Below are 18,509 nucleotides of genomic sequence, written 5' to 3'. Positions count from 1 at the left end.
GGTCTGAAAATTCGCTAAGTTAGAAACAATGTCCATCTCCATTCCTCCAGCTATGGGGTAGGCCATGGGTCAAACGGAAAATGCGCGCTGTGTTAATCACAGGTTAATAAAATTAGTGCCGTTAAAATTATTTTGCGTTAACACGTTAATTTTGACAGCCCTAATATATAGTAGTAAACAACCAGTACACCAAATATGTTTTATATTCTTTTCTCCCTTTTTTCCAATTAATAACCCCCCCCCCCCCTCCCCTCCAGTGTAGTAGTTGTGCCAGACAACATCTGGACTCTGTAGCTTGCACATGCATGCGGTCTTCAGCTTGTATTGCATGGTGTTTTGTTCTTTGAAGTGACTGATGGCTTGGTAACATGCCACTATTTAATATCCTGGAAGGAAGCATGTCGATTAATGACTATAAATCATAAAGCAGCTGTATAATTTTCTCCCTGTGTGATTATTGCAGAATACTCTCACTTGATACCTCACAGTAAGCAGCTTCTCTGGTGACTGGTGCAAAATGTTTTCGGCATCTGCTCTGCTCAATCGAAAATGCCAAAAGGAAGTTACAACCTCATTGTCATGACCTTACGATCAGCCAGTGTGTCTTTTTATTATAAATTTCTCATTTATAACGTGAAACATTTCTGGCTCACTGACACTGAGGTCAAGTGAGGCTGTGCTGTTTTTAGGGTGGAAGTGAGTGTCTTTGAATGGACCCAGGTTATTTGTCATAAGACCATTTTCGTGCCAGTATACAAATCTGTTTTCTCTTTTAATGTGGTTTCAAACATGTCGTTTAAAACCCTCTTAAATTAGACAATTGTTTTTGTAAATTCTGTCCACCCACCAATAATTCTATTTTTATGTTGTTCTTGGGAAACAGGTGAATACAAAGAAACCACACTGGCATTCAAAAGCAAGAGGCAATTATATAATGAAGGTAGATTTTAACTGAATGACTGATACTGCATTTTCCAGACAAAGGTATTTCTTATAAATGTCAGGTTGTTGATAAGTTTCCACTGGTTAAATAAACTTAATTCATTAATTATTTTTTTAGTTATTATAATTAGAAACTGTATTTTCGCTGATTCATGAATGGCGGGTTTCACTGGGATAGCTTATCATATAGAGTGCCTGCTATTGGGGCATGTTGTTACAAAAGACCAATTAAAGGTCCAGTTCATATGCAAAATATTGGAGAGCGTTGTTTCTCCCACCCCCTCCTCCTAAGACTCAACACTCACATGGTTGCCAGATTGAAGACATGCAATGGGAATGAACATAATTGACAGTGGCAGGCAATGAGACTTGCACTGTAAGTTTATGAGTTGAATTATCCGCGTTTTAATATGCCTCTGGTTATAAAGCTTTTTAGATGGATGCAGAGGCTGCAATCTCTGAGCCAGTACATTTGCTGGCTTCCACAGCTGCAGTACACTGTTTTCCAACAACTGGCAACCCAGAGTGTCAAAATTGGCAGTGGGCGGAGTCACACAGACCAAAACAAAAACAGACATTCTGACACAAAATACACATTTCAAAGCAGAATAACTGTGGCATTGTTTTTTAGAGAAACAAGTATGTGAACTTAACACGTTTCCTAAATATCTGCAAACATATTATTTTTTTCTGCTTCAGTAGAGTGAAAATTTACATACAGCACCATCTTTTTTTTTCCTAACCAGTAAGCGTGTAAATGCTTAATAGCTTTTTTTTTTGTAGTATAGATTTTAAGGTATATAAAAATTGCCCTGCCAAACTTGAAAACAATCCAACCTTGAACTATTTACTTATTTAAAGTGAACTTATTTACTTATTTTGTGGCTAAATAAGACTATGCTAGCTCATCTTCTTTTCTCCTTCCTTCATTCTTTTCTGCAGTGTTTTGGTGGGGAAAGTTGATCCCTCCGTGGCCCCTGTTGTTCCTGTCAGGATTAAGAGCCTGTTTGACACATGCGAAGCAGGAAATACCTTAACTAGACCCTACTGAGGTCACCATGGATACCAGCCCAAAAACCTGCTGCTACAGGCCTCTTTCTTGCTCGCCTTTATTAGCAGAGTTAATGGTAGTGGTGGGCGGAGTTACTACAGCAGAATTAGTCAGAGGAAACCTGGCTTACGTTTGCACTTTAGAGATGTGTCAGTTACGAGCATACAGTATCGCCTAAGCACTTTCTTTCCTTAAAATCTTTCTTAAGTGAATGCTTTTTCACAACCTTTGCCAGACTTTTCAGAAGAAGTTTTCTTTTGTAATTTCCTTTGCATTCACCTTTTTGTTTTGGCTCTTTTACCACAGTGACTCAGTAGGATGTAGGCCAAGCATTGTTTCTTTAGATTTACTCGCATTTCAAAACAATAGTGTAAATGTCGTCTTCAGCGGGTGGCAGGATTTCATCGAAATTTGACCTTTTTCTGAACAATCATCAAGTCCTGGTGCATCTTTTACAGGAAACCAAGCATTCATATCCTTTCAGCAAGTCAAATGCATTGTTATTGAAAGGAAATTAATCCAATTACCATTTGAATATGAAGCAGACACCATTTGTTTTGTAAATGCGAAAATCTCACCTTGGCTTACTGTTAGTAAAGAGTCACAATTAGCATATGGTGTCAGTATATGCTCGACAGTCTATTCTTTTAAAGAGGACCCCCAACAGGGATAATTCTCCAGTGCACTACTCTAAAAAGCAGCCCCCTTTTAAAAGAGTATGAGCAATTGCAGACGGGTGACATAATGTTGATGGACAATGAATCAGCGTAATTATATTTAGACTTCCCATCCCCGAGTCTTACCCCCCTCCCCCCATCTCTACTGGTCGTCAGGAGCGACGGGTGGGCTCAGGTGGTGGTGTCTGAGGCAATGCCCCCAACCTTGCATCCCATAATCAAATTTCAGCTCTATCTCAGAATTGGCCTGACAATTGGCCCTTGACTAATTCAAACTCAGATTTGATTTAGCAGTGACTGAGGTGGGATCTTTGATAGATGCTTGAAGGTGTTGTCGCTCATCTATAGGATGCCAAACACTAATACGCTAGGGCTCGATTACACCTTTCTTTTCAAGAAAGATGTTAAGATAAATTCTTAGTTGTTCATAAGAACAGAAAAATTAAGACCTCAAATGGAAATCTTAAATGACTTTGGTGTTGACTGATAATGTGGTGGTTCTTGTTGAAAACTCCCTGTTCAACTGTAAATGTAAAACTCCAAACAAATATTTTTTTTTAAATAATGCCCCCGATCTCTATTAAACATCCCTAATTAATTTTATTAAACCTAACTACATTTCTTACATCTTGCTTTTAGTGTTAGCCCTGTTCGAGCCGATGCCATACACTTTGTATCCGGGGGACAAACTGGAGCTGAGCTGTAAAAGTATAGTGGAGACACAGGAAGTGACCTGGACTAAGGACCACATTCTCCTGGTTGACGGAGAGCACACTCGCCTGCGTAACCATCAGATGGAGATTGAAGCAGTAGAGCCGGCTGACTCTGGTCTGTATGCTTGCTTTGCTCAGGAACCCAACAGCAACCGTACAGATTACTTCAGTGTCAACGTTACAGGTGAGAAATAAACAGAATACTGATTAATATTACAGATTTTTTTTTTTACGGGTTGTTTTTTGTATTGTTTACAACAACAAAAATTTTACCAAAATTTTTGTTCTCGATCAGATGGACTGGCTTCTTCAGAAGATGATGAAGAAGATGAGTCTTCCTCAGAGGAGACCAAGCTATCGAGTGACCAGAAACTGCTTCGTGAGTCACCCTCCTCTCTTAGTCAAACTCTCTGTGCTCAAATCTCTGACTAAAAGAACTGCGAATGTCAATAACAGTATCTGTTTCTTACAAAATTGTTAGGATTTTCCTTTAAAGTAGGAACTATAACAGGAAATAGTGCACATTTTTGTCTTTATAAACCACAGGCGTCTTGTGGAATGTGCCTTTGTTCATTAGACTGAAAGTCTTTATTACTTTTGATGGATTACTCTTTGAGTCCCAAGGGCACTATCTAGCCAGTCAGGAGTGAAACCAGCAACCAACACCCAAATCTCATACACTTTGATCTGCCACTTTGGATTACTGTTCTAAAATTTTATTTTATGTGCTTTCTGTTTGTCCCTCAGCAATGGCGCCCGTCTGGGCTCAACCTGATAAGATGGAGAAGAAGCTCCATGCGGTTCCCGCCAGCAAAACCGTCAAGTTCCGTTGCCAGGCCAATGGTAACCCTACACCAAAACTCAAGTGGCTAAAGAACGGCAAAGAGTTTAAGAAAGACCAGCGAATAGGAGGCTACAAGGTGAGGGAACTATACCACAACCCATTAAAATCATGAAACATGCAACATCTTGGTTACCTTACTCCAAGGTTTGCTAGCCAGCTACTCTGGTTTGGGGGTTAAAAGGGCACCTCATCCTCAACAGATCTGTCTTCCAGACACCTCACTGTAGCATGACAGAGGCTGAATAGCCGTGCCTGGAAGGCAGACACTGGAGCCGTGGGTTTCTGGTGGAGGCGGCCTACTCTTGCTTGGCTGTCCTCATTTTACACAACTGCGTGTGCTCAGACAGATGACAATAAACTCCAGGATAAACCAACTCTGTCCTTTTACTCATTTGACCATGTTGAATATCAACAGACCCAAAGTAACAAAACGTTTCATTTATTTCCTTAGCAAAGCATCATTATTAGTTGTGCTTTGTTTGCGTTTCAGCCTCAGTTCACTTGTTTCGCACTTGTTAAATTTGTAGTTCAGACCACAGTTGTTCTAGTTATGCACAGTAATGGTTTAATTTAAAATTAATCAATTATGGAATTGATTTTTCCAGGTACTGTGTTATGGATCACAAAAAGAGAATTTTCTTTAGGCATCTGTTGTCCATATAAAAAAGCAATTGGTAACAAAAAAAACAAAAACAAAGAGTTTTCCCTAAATAAACTCCAAATTTGCTGCTTATGAAGTTTAGGTATGGGGTAGAAATTAAGGGATATGATTGTGCATTAATATGTGCTTTATAAGTATAGTCTGAATATAGCTTATGAGTTGTATGGAGTACTTCATGATGCTTTTATGGTCTTTTTTTCTTTTCTTTTGAACTATAAAATAAACGGTGTGAGCTAAACAGTTTTGTGAATATTAATAAATTCTCTTAAAAATAAAAGAATATGGGATTAGAACTTCAACATGAGTTAATGAGTAAAAAATGACAGAATCTTAATTTTTGGGTTGAAACAACATTTTTTTAATTACATTTTTCTTTTTTCATTCTACCCCCTTTTACATGAACATTTAAAGTGATAGTTTCCACTGTTTTCTGCTTGTGTTATTGTGGACCTGTAGCGTCTGTGTTTCTCATCAAGGTGTTCTCCAGCTGGGAGACATTAGTCCTCTTCCTGTCCACACCGCATACACACTTTACCATCTGGAGTGTGTCTGAGGCCACTGCAATGCATACACATATGCACGCGTACACACAGTAATGTCCATTAACATAGTTTATACAAACATTTGACTATAACCAAGCAGTATGCTTGTATTTATTTAAGCAGTATTTTGTTTTTTTTTACTGAACCATATTATAGCGATAGTAGTACGTTCATAGGAGCTCCAGGAGTGTGAGGGGCTCCCATTAAGGGGCCCTGCAGCTTTCCGTAGTAACCTCCCCCAGCACTCTTCCCAGTCTCTCGTGGTTTCTTTTGTTTAACAAGAGTCTGGCACAATTGTTCATTTACATTAAGTGATTGTGAAAAGGAAGTAAGACAGACTGTGAGTGTAGAAGCTCACATCTGGGCTTCTGTAGGCAGAGAAGCCATAACCTCTTATTAATTTTGCCCAACCTAAATCTCATTTAATCAAAAAGAGCTGTTACTGCAGAGAACACTTGCTCTGTCTGCTGGATCTTTATAGGTTTAGTTCACCCAAAAATAGAAATCCTGTTGTCATTTACTTACCCTCATATCATTCCAAACCTAGACAAAAAAGGCAGTATAAAGTACCATAACATTACACTTAACTGTGACTATCAGACTAATAAGAATAATAAGTCCACAAATAACAAAAATGTTGTGAATATCTGCCATAGTTAATATAAAATACACAAAACACGTAAATATATTGTAAATGTTTTAATAAAAATATACATTTATTGAAAACTCTGCTAGTTTGTAGAGGGTCCATGTTGCTTAGCAGACATATGTTTTTTAATAGACTGAAGTTTGGCTTTTTCTGGCAGTTCATCGAGCGTTTGGCTTGAGAAGAGGTCTGTATTAGAGGACATGGAGTGGCCTGTTTCCCACTCTCCACCATGAAACACACTGTTCTCCATGACTCTGATCTCGTGCCTGACTGATGTTAAACGGACCTGACTGGGATTTGCTGCCAACTCACTCAGCCTTTCACTGAAATGATCTTAAAAGACAATCAGCCCTCTAATGCATCTAACAGTTTTCTGCTTTTACATGTTGGGCTCCTAGAAAATTTGGTCTATAGAAGCCTAAAATTTAAGAGTTTTACTTGCGTGCACATAAACATGCTTTTTTTTCGAAATAGTTCCCATAATATGTGATAACATTAATTGCATTTAGGTATACACCTTTTTATTTTATTGCACAGGTTCGAGAGCACATGTGGACCATCATAATGGAGTCGGTGGTGCCATCAGACAAAGGCAACTACACCTGCCTGGTGGAAAACAAATATGGCAGCATCAATCACACCTACCAGCTGGACGTAGTCGGTCAGTCATGGTTCTTTTCTCGTCTTACCTCAACATTTTGAAATTTAGTTTTAGTTAAGTCTAACTTTTTTTGTTGGTGTTCTTTGTATGTGAGCAAATTTGTGTTGTCTCCCCTTCCCCACTAGCTCAGCTGCAATGATTTATTGCTAAACCTCTGATTAAATCGATTCGCGTTTTTTTTAGCAAAGCACAAGAGATGGCAAATGATCCCTAAGGGAGGGTCGCAGAACCACTGCAATGTTTACTCGAGTCAATCAGATGCAAATGGGTGTTGTTCACCATGCAGCTAATGCTCTGGTGCAGCACCACTAATGGTCACCATTACTTCCCTGAAATGAACCGAAGTAACGGGTGGCTTTACACTTTGCGTGCGAGGGTCTGTGTGCTTGTCAAGGACAGGCACGTGGACTCCGTTGATGGTGTGTGTTAAATGATCCATTGCAAATACTAAGTGTTTACTTGATGCCATGGATGAGTTAGAGACACGGTTAGTGGCTCAAGATGAGATCAGAGTATTTGGAATTAAGTAATTTACACACTGATTGGCTGACGTGGACTTGATTGATGCCTTCATTAAGTAGCAAATAAATCAGTGCTACACCCATCTAGACGGAGTCCACTGTGACATCATTTGCACAATACATACACGTTGATGAGAAGACACTGTTTGAATTTGGCACACAGAAGACACTCGCACATTTGTGCCATCTAGTCATCCTGGGAAGGTCCTACTTATTAGTTTAAAGGTTGAAATTATGATGTAATGACGTGCATGATTTTGATGAAATTGACACATTGGGAAAGTTCATTTTTCTTTCTCTTTTTTCCCCTCATGAAAGTGTTTTTTCCCCTAGTACCACAAAATGAAGAACCAAAGAATGCATGTAAGGGGTGTAGTTGATGCAGAATTTATTATTCTTGTGCAGCCACAGAGATTGAGAAATGTAGACAGTCAGATTTGTGTGGTACCAGCTACAACAAAGATACCCAAACCAGGACCTGTGGGCAGTAGTTGGCCCATGGATGTCTTTTGATTTGGCCTTCCATGCTATATCACAAGAGGGGGAAATGTAGGAGAAAAAATTAAGCATATTGAAGCATATCTTCATTTCTAATTTCATTTTTGTTTTAACATGTTTTTTTTTATTATTTAAAGAAAACAAGAGTGCAAAATGAACATTTTAACATAATATAGTCAAGAACAAAAAAAGTGGTTTAAATTTAGTCACCTCACCCCTGGTTTCACAGACAAGGCTTAAGCCTAGTCCCCGACTAAAGCGTAAGTCTGAGCTGTTTCAACTGAAAGAAACCTGCACTGATTGATCTTGAAATATATCAGTGCCCTTGTTTTGTCTCAAGAGTTTTTTCTAAGGCATGTCTATAAAAATTACTTTCCTAATTGAGCTATGGCCTAATCCTGGTCCTGTCGGTGAAACCGGGTTTTAATGTTAAATTGTACTAACTGAGAACTTTTTGAACTATTTGAGTTGACTAAACTTAAAATTTAAGGCAGCATGAACATTTAAAGTTGAATCAACAATTTTTTTTAATGCAGTGTTGTAAAATTTTTGGACACCTCTACTCACAATGGCTACGTTTACATGCAACCAAATAATCCGTTTGTAGTTGGATTGACGGCTCAATCGGACTGAAAAGGCTTCATGTAAACACCTTAATCGATCTGATTGAGCTCGATCGGAATGAAATTTCAGTCGGATTGAAGGGGGTGGTTTATTAGGGCCCAAGCCAGTAAGGCGCAGGGCCCTATTGTTCTTCTAAGGATTATTTTTTTTTTTTTTTTTTTTATTATTTTTTATTTCGACTATCCGGGTACTTTTGGGGGCCTTAACGTGCCCGAAAACTCTTGAAAATTGGCACGCACATTGGAACCTGCGGCCATTAGGACGCCACAGACGCTGGGACCCGGGCGTGGCACAGGGGCTCTACGGCGCCCCCTGGAAGATTGTCAGAAAGCTTGATGTATAGCTCACACATACTTGCACGTATTCATATGAAACTCGGTACACATATAGAACTCATTGAGCCGAACAACTTTCACGCTGCATGTCTTAGGCTCCGCCCAACAGGAAGTCGGCTATTCAGGGCTGTTTAAAAAGCGCATGCTCTGGAATTTGATATACTCCTCTGAGGATTTCCATACGATTGCCACCAAACTCGGTGAACATGATCTCAAGACATTGGGGACGCTAAATTGCGAAGATATTTTTGATATGTCGAACGGTTTGCCCGTGGCGAGGCGATGAAGTTATGGCGAAAAATGAGACCCAGGAAATGCCTAATAACGTCCACATACATTGTATGATGTAGATCAAACTTCAGTGGTTTGTTCGTTGTATGATGCCGATCGGATAGATGTGACTATTATGACTGAAAGTTATAGCGCCACCAACTGGCTGCAGGAAGTGTGTCATTTTCAAAATGCTTTGAATTCAGCATCTTATTTTTACTCGATTTGCTTCAAACTTCACCAGAATAATGTCAAAACACGGCCGATGTAAAACTGTGAAGGGAATATTGATATCTAAAATTATGTTGCCATGGCAACGTGTCAAAGTTGAAAATTCGTTTCTGGTGATTTTGAGGCAGATAACATGTTTAGAATGTCATGAAACTCAACACACATATCAGTATTAATGATAGTTAGACACTGGAAAAAGCTCATAAACGGGCGTGGAAGAGGCACTCTATAGCGCCACCTTTTGTCAAAAATGGGGGGGTTAGTTTTAGCTACAGACACCAAACTCGGTACATAAATTGTTCTTATTAATCCGGACAACTTTCTAATTTACAGTCATTAGCTACGACCAACAGGAAGTCGGCTATATTTATTTTAAAGTGGGTTTTTTTTTAAAACAGGCTGTAAACAAATTCATACTCCTCCAAACAGAAACACGTAAATCACACCAAACATTTTTTATCATGATGCCAAAATACTGAAGATGCTAAATTGCGGACGGATTTAGGATATCTTGAACAATGATTTAATGGCAATTTATTAAAGTTACTGTAAAAAATAGATTTTTTTTTTTTTTTTTATCTTTTAAGAGCAGCTTCCAAACACTTCATAAAAAATTACATGCACATAACAATACAGTCTGAGGATATGTGATTAATTTCATGAATTTACAATACACTATGGAGAGCAGAAAATTAAAAAACTATCAGAGAGTTATTAAACTGCTGAGTGAGAGCTCCTGCCAGTCTGCCTCTGATTGAGGGGTGGGGGTGGGGTGGGCTGTCAGTGACTGTGTGGATTGAGGCAGTGGGTGAGAGAGAGAAAGAGAGAGAGAGGGTCTGTTTTTTAAAATCTTAAAAAAAATGCTTATAAATCATTAAAGATTTTTATAACACTTTATAATAAGGTCTCATTTCTTAACATTAGGAAATGCATTAATTAACGTGAACTAACAATGAAAAATATATTTTTACAGCATGTTAATTCTTCCATGATAGTATGAACTAACAAAGAACAATTTTTTTAAAGCATTTATTAATCTTTTTAATGTTAGAAAAATAGTCATGTTCAAAAGATAAACTTTAAAATGTAATAATATATAAACACATTTTGGAATTAATATTGATCAACATTAAATGGTATATAATTATTAATGATTATATATATAATGATAGCTACAGACACCAAACTCGGTACATAAATTGTTCTTATTAATCCGGACAACTTTCTAATTTACAGTCATTAGTTACGACCAACAGGAAATCGGCTATTTTTTTTTTTATGTGTTTTTTTTTTTTTTTAAACGGGCTGTAAACAAATTCATACTCCTCCCAAGCAGAAACCAAAAATTCACACCAAACATTTTTTCACATGCTTCCAAGATACTGAAGATGCTTCATTGCGGATGGATTTATGATATCTTGAACGATGATTTAATGGCAATTTATTAAAGTTACAGTAAAAAATAGATTTTTTTTTTTTTTTATCTTTTAAGAGCAGCTTTCAAACACTTCATAAAAAATTACATACACAGAACAATACAGTCTGAGGATATGTGATTAATTTCATGAATTTACAATACACTATGCTTAGGAGAAAATTTAAAAACTATCAGAGAGTTGATATACTGCATCTGAGTGAGAGGTCCCTGTCAGCCTGCAGCTGAGTGAGGGGGTGGGGTGGGGTGTGAGTGACTGTGTGAGTGACTGTGTGAGTGACTGTGTGGATTGAGGAGCTGGGTGAGAGAGAGAGAGAGAGAGAGGGTCTGTTTTTTTAAATTTTTAAAAAATGCTTATAAATCATTAAAGATTTTGATAACACTTTATAATAAGGTCTCATTTCTTAACATTAGCAAATGCATTAATTAACGTGAACTAACAATGAAAAATATATTTTTACAGCATGTTAATTCTTCCATGATAGTATGAACTAACAAAGAACAATTTTTTTAAAGCATTTATTAATCTTTTTAATGTTAGAAAAATAATCATGTTCAAAAGATAAACTTTAAAATGTAATAATATATAAACACATTTTGGAATTAATATTGATCAACATTAAATGGTATATAATTATTAATGATTATATATATACAATGATAGCTACAGACACCAAACTTGGTACATAAATTGTTCTTATTAATCCGGACAACTTTCTAATTTACAGTCATTAGCTACGACCAACAGGAAGTCGGCTATATTTATTTTAATGTGGGTTTTGTTTTTAAACAGGCTGTAAACAAATTCATACTCCTCCAAACAGAAACACGTAAATCACACCAAACATTTTTTCTTATGATGCCAAAATACTGAAGATGCTAAATTGCGGACGGATTTAGGATATCTTGAACGATGATTTAATGGCAATTTATTAAAGTTACAGTAAAAAAGAGAAAACTTTTCTTTTCTTTTTTTCTTTTAAGAGCAGCTTCCAAACACTTCATAAAAAATTACATACACAGAACAATACAGTCTGAGGATATGTGATTAATTTCATGAATTTACAATACACTATGCAGAGGAGAAAATTTAAAAACTATCAGAGAGTTGTTAGACTGCTTCTGAGTGAGAGCTCCCTGCCAGCCTGCAGCTGAGTGAGGGGTGGGGGGTGGGGTGGGGTGGGGTGGGCTGTGAGTGACTGTGTGGATTGAGGCAGTGGGTGAGAGAGAGAAAGAGAGAGAGAGGGTCTGTTTTTTAAAATCTTAAAAAAATGCTTATAAATCATTAAAGATTTTTATAACACTTTATAATAAGGTCTCATTTCTTAACATTAGGAAATGCATTAATTAACTGAACTAACAATGAAAAATATATTTTTACAGCATGTTAATTCTTCCATGATAGTATGAACTAACAAAGAACAATTTTTTTTTAAGCATTTATTAATCTTTTTAATGTTAGAAAAATAGTCATGTTCAAAAGATAAACTTTAAAATTTAATAATATATTAACACATTTTGGAATTAATATTGATCAACATTAAATGGTATATAATTATTAATGTTTATATATATATATATATATATATATATATAATGATAGCTACAGACACCAAACTCGGTACATAAATTGTTCTTATTAAGCCGGACAACTTTCTAATTTACAGTCATTAGCTACGACCAACAGGAAGTCGGCTATATTTATTTTAATGTGGGTTTTTTTTTTAAACAGGCTGTAAACAAATTAATACTCCTTCAAGCAGAAACACGGAAATCACACCAAACATTTTTTATCATGATGCCAAAATACTGAAGATGCTACATTGCGGACTGATTTAGGATATCTTGAACGGTGTTTTAATGGCAACTTATTAAAGTTACAGTAAAAAAGAGAAACCTTTTTTTTTTTTATCTTTTAAGAGCAGCTTCCAAACACTTCATAAAAAATTACATACACAGAACAAGACAGTCTGAGATATGTGATTAATTTCATGAATTTACAATACACTATGTGGAGGAGAAAATTTAAAAACTATCAGAGATCTCCTGTCACTGCTTCTAATGTGTGCGGTGGGTGACTGGGTGAGTGACTGACTGTGTGAGTTCAGTGAGTGTGGAGGGGGAGAGAGAGAGAGAGAGAGGGTCTGTTTAAACTTCTCAATAAAATCCTTAAAAAATGCTTATAAAGCATTAAAGGTTTTGATAACACTTTATAATTAAGTCTCATTTGTTAACAGTAGGGAATGCATTAATTAACATGAACTAACAATGAAAAATATATTTTTTACAGCATGTTAATTCTTCATTGATAGTATGAACTTACAATGAACTAACAATGAACAAAATATTTGTAATATTAGAAAAATAGTCATGTTCAAAAGATAAAACTTTAAAATGTAATAATATATTAACACATTTTGGAATTGATTTTGATAAACATTAAATGGTATATATTTATTAATGATGTAAATTAACAACAGTTAAATAATGTTGTTTTTTAACATTGGTTAATTCACAAATAACATTAAATATTAACAATATATTTTTTACTTTATTAATTTGTGTTAGAAAAAATTATTCATGTTAGTTAATGGAAAAATAAATCATTAAAAAATGCTTATAAATCATTAAAAGCTTTGGTAACTATAATAATTTCTCATTTGTTAGCATTAGTAAATACATTAACTAACATCAACTACCAATGAAAAATATATTTTCACAGAATTTAAAGTTTTATATGTTCTGTGTGTGTGTGTGTGTTTCACAGAGTTGATGGTTTGGATTAACCCTTTAATTGCCGTATCCCTTAAAACCAAACTGCCAGAGGGTTACTGTGATGCTTGTGCTCGCTGGGCACCGTTTTATCGATGCCACCGGGGTGGCGTATGCTGACGGCTTGGGCCCGTCATCGCTGCTCGCAGCTATATTTCCTTTTGTAATCTGATTGAGCATGCATGTAAACACTCGATCGGATTGAAAACCGAAACTGAAAGGACTGCGCATGTGCAATGATGCAGAAATAGCGTAATGACGTATGGTTCATCCTTTTGAATAAAATGTTGTATAAGTGCGTGTCCTGTCATTATAAAACTCTCCTTTCACTCGGCAACTGTGAAGTGGAGCAGGACACCCTCCCACTAGTCCTTGTTTTGGACTCTTATCCACAGGCAACCCGTTTGTGCGTGGGGAGGGACATTTTTCTGCATGATAAATATGAGCAGCACGGCACTGCGGTTTATATGTAAATTTATCCAGAAATTGAAAAAAATAATTCTGCTGTTAAAAACAAATAAAGAAACAGAGTAGTTATTATACGGAAGTTCTAAGCGGCCATGCATTATTATAATTTTTCTGTCTTGTTTTGTCGTTATCACGACTTAATTTTCTCGTGATCTCGACATAACGAAAGTTGTTTTGTGGTTATCTGGACATAACGAAAGTTGTTGATCTCAACCTAAAAACTGTTTTCTCACGACGTAATTGTAGCTATCGTGAGAAAATCAGGGTCGCTATATTGTCTTCGACGATAAAGTTGCAGACCCCACAGCCTCCTTCTCAAGTGTCGAACACTTATGTGTAAGTCGTCAATCACTGACAGACACAGAGCTAAAATGGCCGAGTATGAATATGCATGCATGACAAGTATTCTATCATGGATCAATGTAGTCGGTCACACACACAACACCTTCAATATTTGGGATGGTACTTATACCATATTTTTATTTTTATTATTTCAGTTTGAGTGAGTCCCTGATCAAAGTAAAAGCGAATACGATCATCCATGATGCTGCGATGATGCTGCTTCTATAGCATTTTCTCATGCCGAATACACAGAGAAAATTAAGTCGTGATAACGACAAAACAACTTTCGTTATGTCGAGATCACGAGAAAATTAAGTCGTGATAACGACAAAACAACTTTCGTTATGTCGAGATCACGAGACAATTAAGTCGTGATCACGAGAAAACAAGACAGAAAAATTATAATAATGCATGGCCGCTTAGAACTTCCGTATTATTATGTTAGTGAGAAGTTAGTTATTAAACAGTGAGAAACTCTATGTTTGTGCAGTGTGCGCATGTAAAAAAAAAATCAATTCCGATTTGAAGCCTGTGACATATAATCGCGCACATCAACCCGATCACTTTATTTAGCGTTCATGTAAACACTACATTCAGAAACATCAATCGGAATGAATTCAGTCCGACTGAACAAAAATTGTGCATGTGAATGTAGCCAATGAGAGCCAGTGACAGATTGTTTTTTAGTCAGAAGGCCTGAGAGATGGGCTGTGGCTTAAAATAACATTTCCACTCATTTCCACCAAATTACAGCAATTATAATAAATGTTTAGCCTGCATGTTAAAGAGGCTGCTTCCTGCAGGCTGTATGACATTAGTGTTTATTGAACATCTGTTGAAGATCCCATTTGCTGTATTGTAGATTCCAGATTTGATTTCTCTAAGAGGAGAAAAGTATTAAAAATCTGTTTTTATGTTAATGGGGTCATTTCAACAACACTAACTGTGTACAGTGTGTTTGTGTGTTTTATTTAGAGCGTTCACCACACAGGCCGATTCTCCAGGCGGGGTTGCCTGCTAACCGTACAGTAGTGGTGGGGAGTGACGTGGAGTTTGAGTGTAAAGTCTTCAGCGATCCTCAGCCACACATCCAGTGGCTGAAGCACATTGAGGTTAATGGCAGTAGAGTCGGACCAGACGGACTGCCATATGTTCGGATCTTAAAGGTAAAAGCCATTTAACCAGTCAACATAAATGTTTGATTAAAGTGCTTCCGTGTTGTCTGTCATTTAATTCTCTCCCTGCCATTAATGGAATTTTCCAGCATTTATGAGATGACGCTTCCGTACCATTGACCGAATTTTCCAGCTTTCCATATTTTCACTGTTATACAGTAGGAGGTGCTATTACACATCTTCTTAAAGAGTACAGAATCTCTGGATCGAGAAACAAGCAAAGAAGCAGAAATAATTAATCGCATATATAGGCAGGCACATATATATACAAATAAATAATGCAATCATCAAACAGTAAAAGCATATTACTCAAAACTGCCTAATGCTACCAAATGAAATGATGATCAAGGAAGTGGCTGTCAACTTTTTTTTTTAAATAAATGCTGGCAGGGAAAGAGTTATTAATAACATAGTGACACCTCAGAGTTTACAATATTTTGTCATCTGCAATGATTCAACTAATTTAAACTCACCCCACATCAGTGTGGTGTTATTTATATTCTATTATAGTAGTTATTAATATTTTGCTGTGTTTTTATATATTTCTATTTAGCTTTCATTTATTCTAGTTTTAGCATTTTTAGTACTTAAAAACAAAATTTAGGTAATACTATCTGGGCAATGAACTGAAATAAGTTTAAATAAGTAAGACTTTTTTATTTCAGTTATATTTAAATTATTGAAAATATTATTTAATAGTTTTAGTTTTGTTTGTTTTTCAATAGAAGTCTATGAAGCAAACATAAACCAATTTCCAAGTGTGTATAAGCTTTTTTTTGTTTGTGGTAATTGATGTTGTCACAGATACTGCTGATACATTATTTTAAATACAAATATCAGAAATCTGTGTTTTGATCTTTTCTGTTGCTGTTAAACATCTGTGTCCAAATTTTTTTGTCCACGTCTTTTTTTTAAAGTAAATTTCACCAATTTTCTTCACCTCTATGGACAGAGCACCTGAGCAAATGGAGCAGGACTAACAGTTTTTGGGGAAAATATGAGCCATGTTCTTGGCAGACTGTCATAATGTATTTCATAAGAGCAGTAATGGCAGGTGTTGTCCTTCAGAGACTGCTGGAATCACAGTGACCTCAATGTTTGACTTTGTGCTTGACCTCTGACATATGTTTGACCTCCGCAGCACTCTGGGGTCAACAGCTCGGACACACAGGTCTTGACGCTGTACAACGTGACAGAAGAAGAAAGTGGGGAGTATATATGTAAAGTGGCCAATTATATAGGCCAAGCCAACCAATCAGCATGGCTCACCGTCGTTAAACACATGCAAGGTAACACACGACGCCTGCTACAGAGATTCATCAGTGCAGAAAGAGGCAGACATACACAGTTAGTTGGAGGCAGAGACAGCGGTTATCAGGCTTTTAGGTGACCGCGATACATCTTCCCATTTCGTCGCTCTTTTTTTTATTTTCTGTGGTGCCGTAAATGATGCCATGGAAAATCCCAGCAGAGCAACTGGAAGGATTTTGGCTTTTGTTTACACTCGACGTTTCCTTCTCTCCATCTTTGTGCTACACTTTGCCCTCCTAATAAGGGTGTGTTTCATGCCCTCTGAAGATTACTTGCACTCTCTTGCACTTCAAAAGCGCTTCACTGGCACCTTGGGAATGTGCCCGTCTAAATTCCTTCAGCTCGCTCAAGGGCTTATTCTCTACCTGGCTCCACTTCACTATTGTTTTGCTTTCATAATTAAATTCTAGTGTCTCTTTCTTCCTCACAGAGTTGTCACAATTGCAAACATGGTATTAACACAATACAGATATTCAACACTGTCCTTTATTTTAAACTCTAAATATTAATCTAAATATCTAAATATTAATATAAATCTCATAATTCTTCTATAAGCATATGATATATTGATCAAGTTTTCAAGCAAAAATGTAGAAATGTGAAGAAAGGCTACAATTTGACATTTTATGGTATATTTGATTGCTTTTAGAGTAGAAGCTGCAAAAATAATAATTCCTGCTTTCCAGAAAGCAGTAGGGCGATGTGTCCACAATTAACGTGAGCATGCAGGAAGTGAGGAAAAGGGAGGAAAAGCCTTCTAACCAGTCCACATCAATCGGAAAAATTCATGTTATTTTTCCTAGGCTTTGTTCTATATTATCTGGCCAATAGTACTCACTTCTGAAGATGGCCACAGTTTTCATAATAGAACATGGCAGTATTTTCTTGATGTGTTGACACCACTTGGATAGCAAATTCAATAGGTACTATAGTATCGCTCCAGTAAGTGAAGTTCCAGTACCTTTGGCATCCTGGCTCTTCTCTTTCTCTTTCTTTGTCACACATTCTTTAACAGGCCTTTCTAATCCCTTCTTACTTCCATTTCTGAATATACAGTCTCTGCTGGGTAATGTTCCATGTGGCTCGTCTTGTGCATGTGGAAATGGACTCTAGGGTGGCGAGGGGGTAGACATCACCCTCATCTTCAGGTGTTGGGTCTCTAGCAGGTGGAGCCATGTGCTCCGTTCTCATCTAACCATAAATCTGTCAGCAGGGTCATCGAAGGATCCAATCAAGGAGCAGTCCTGATTTCTTTAAGGGTGCTGAAGGGTGTTTCTCCAACGCCTTTCTCTTATGTTGTCAGATCTTCACCGCTCTTTATCCAAAACTTCTCTCTCTCCTCTGGTGGGTTTTCCCGGAGCTCTTCGGCTTCATCCTGTGGTTCTTTTTTCTGTAGACGGCAGGCGTCAACACCACGGATAAGGAAATGGAGGTACTGCAGATCAGAAATGTGTCTTTAGAGGATGCTGGAGAGTACACCTGCTTGGCTGGAAACTCTATCGGCCACTCCCATCACTCTGCATGGTTGACTGTCTATAAAGGTATCTTGTGGTGCTTCTTTTGGTTGCTGGTTTCTTCTCTCTGTTTAACAGCGGCAGTTCACACTGTGGGTTGAATTCGGTCACATGACTGCGTTGTTTCTTCATAAAATCAAACGATACTTTTATTTATTTAATGGAAAGCACAAAGTATTGTTTTTGACCCTCATGCTCTGTTAAAATTGACTTTACTGGAGTCCATTAGACCACAAAATAACCCTGCTCTGTTTTAGCACATAGACTCACTTT

The 18,509-nt window shown here is 37.0% G+C and overlaps 1 protein-coding gene across 2 annotated transcripts in view; it reads left to right on the top strand.

Moving 5' to 3' along the window:
- Nucleotides 1-18,509, top strand: part of LOC306848647 (fibroblast growth factor receptor 1-A-like) — a 46,932-nt gene that overhangs the window by 13,901 nt on the left and 14,522 nt on the right. Inside the window, exons 3-8 of one of the 2 annotated variants that reach the window (XM_079383316.1) lie at nucleotides 3,310-3,567; nucleotides 3,679-3,762; nucleotides 4,131-4,303; nucleotides 6,617-6,740; nucleotides 15,212-15,402; nucleotides 18,119-18,263. In XM_079383316.1, coding sequence (XP_079239442.1) covers nucleotides 3,310-3,567; nucleotides 3,679-3,762; nucleotides 4,131-4,303; nucleotides 6,617-6,740; nucleotides 15,212-15,402; nucleotides 18,119-18,263 — 975 coding nt within the window. Of the gene's footprint in view, nucleotides 1-3,309; nucleotides 3,568-3,678; nucleotides 3,763-4,130; nucleotides 4,304-6,616; nucleotides 6,741-15,211; nucleotides 15,403-16,552; nucleotides 16,701-18,118; nucleotides 18,264-18,509 lie in introns of both variants that reach the window. The other variant, XM_079383315.1, reaches the window with a different exon arrangement.

Source organism: Barbus barbus (genome assembly GCF_936440315.1).
Source record: "Barbus barbus genome assembly, chromosome: 28".
Taxonomy (NCBI): Eukaryota; Metazoa; Chordata; class Actinopteri; order Cypriniformes; family Cyprinidae; genus Barbus; species Barbus barbus.
This window is presented reverse-complemented; position numbering and strand designations above follow the sequence as displayed.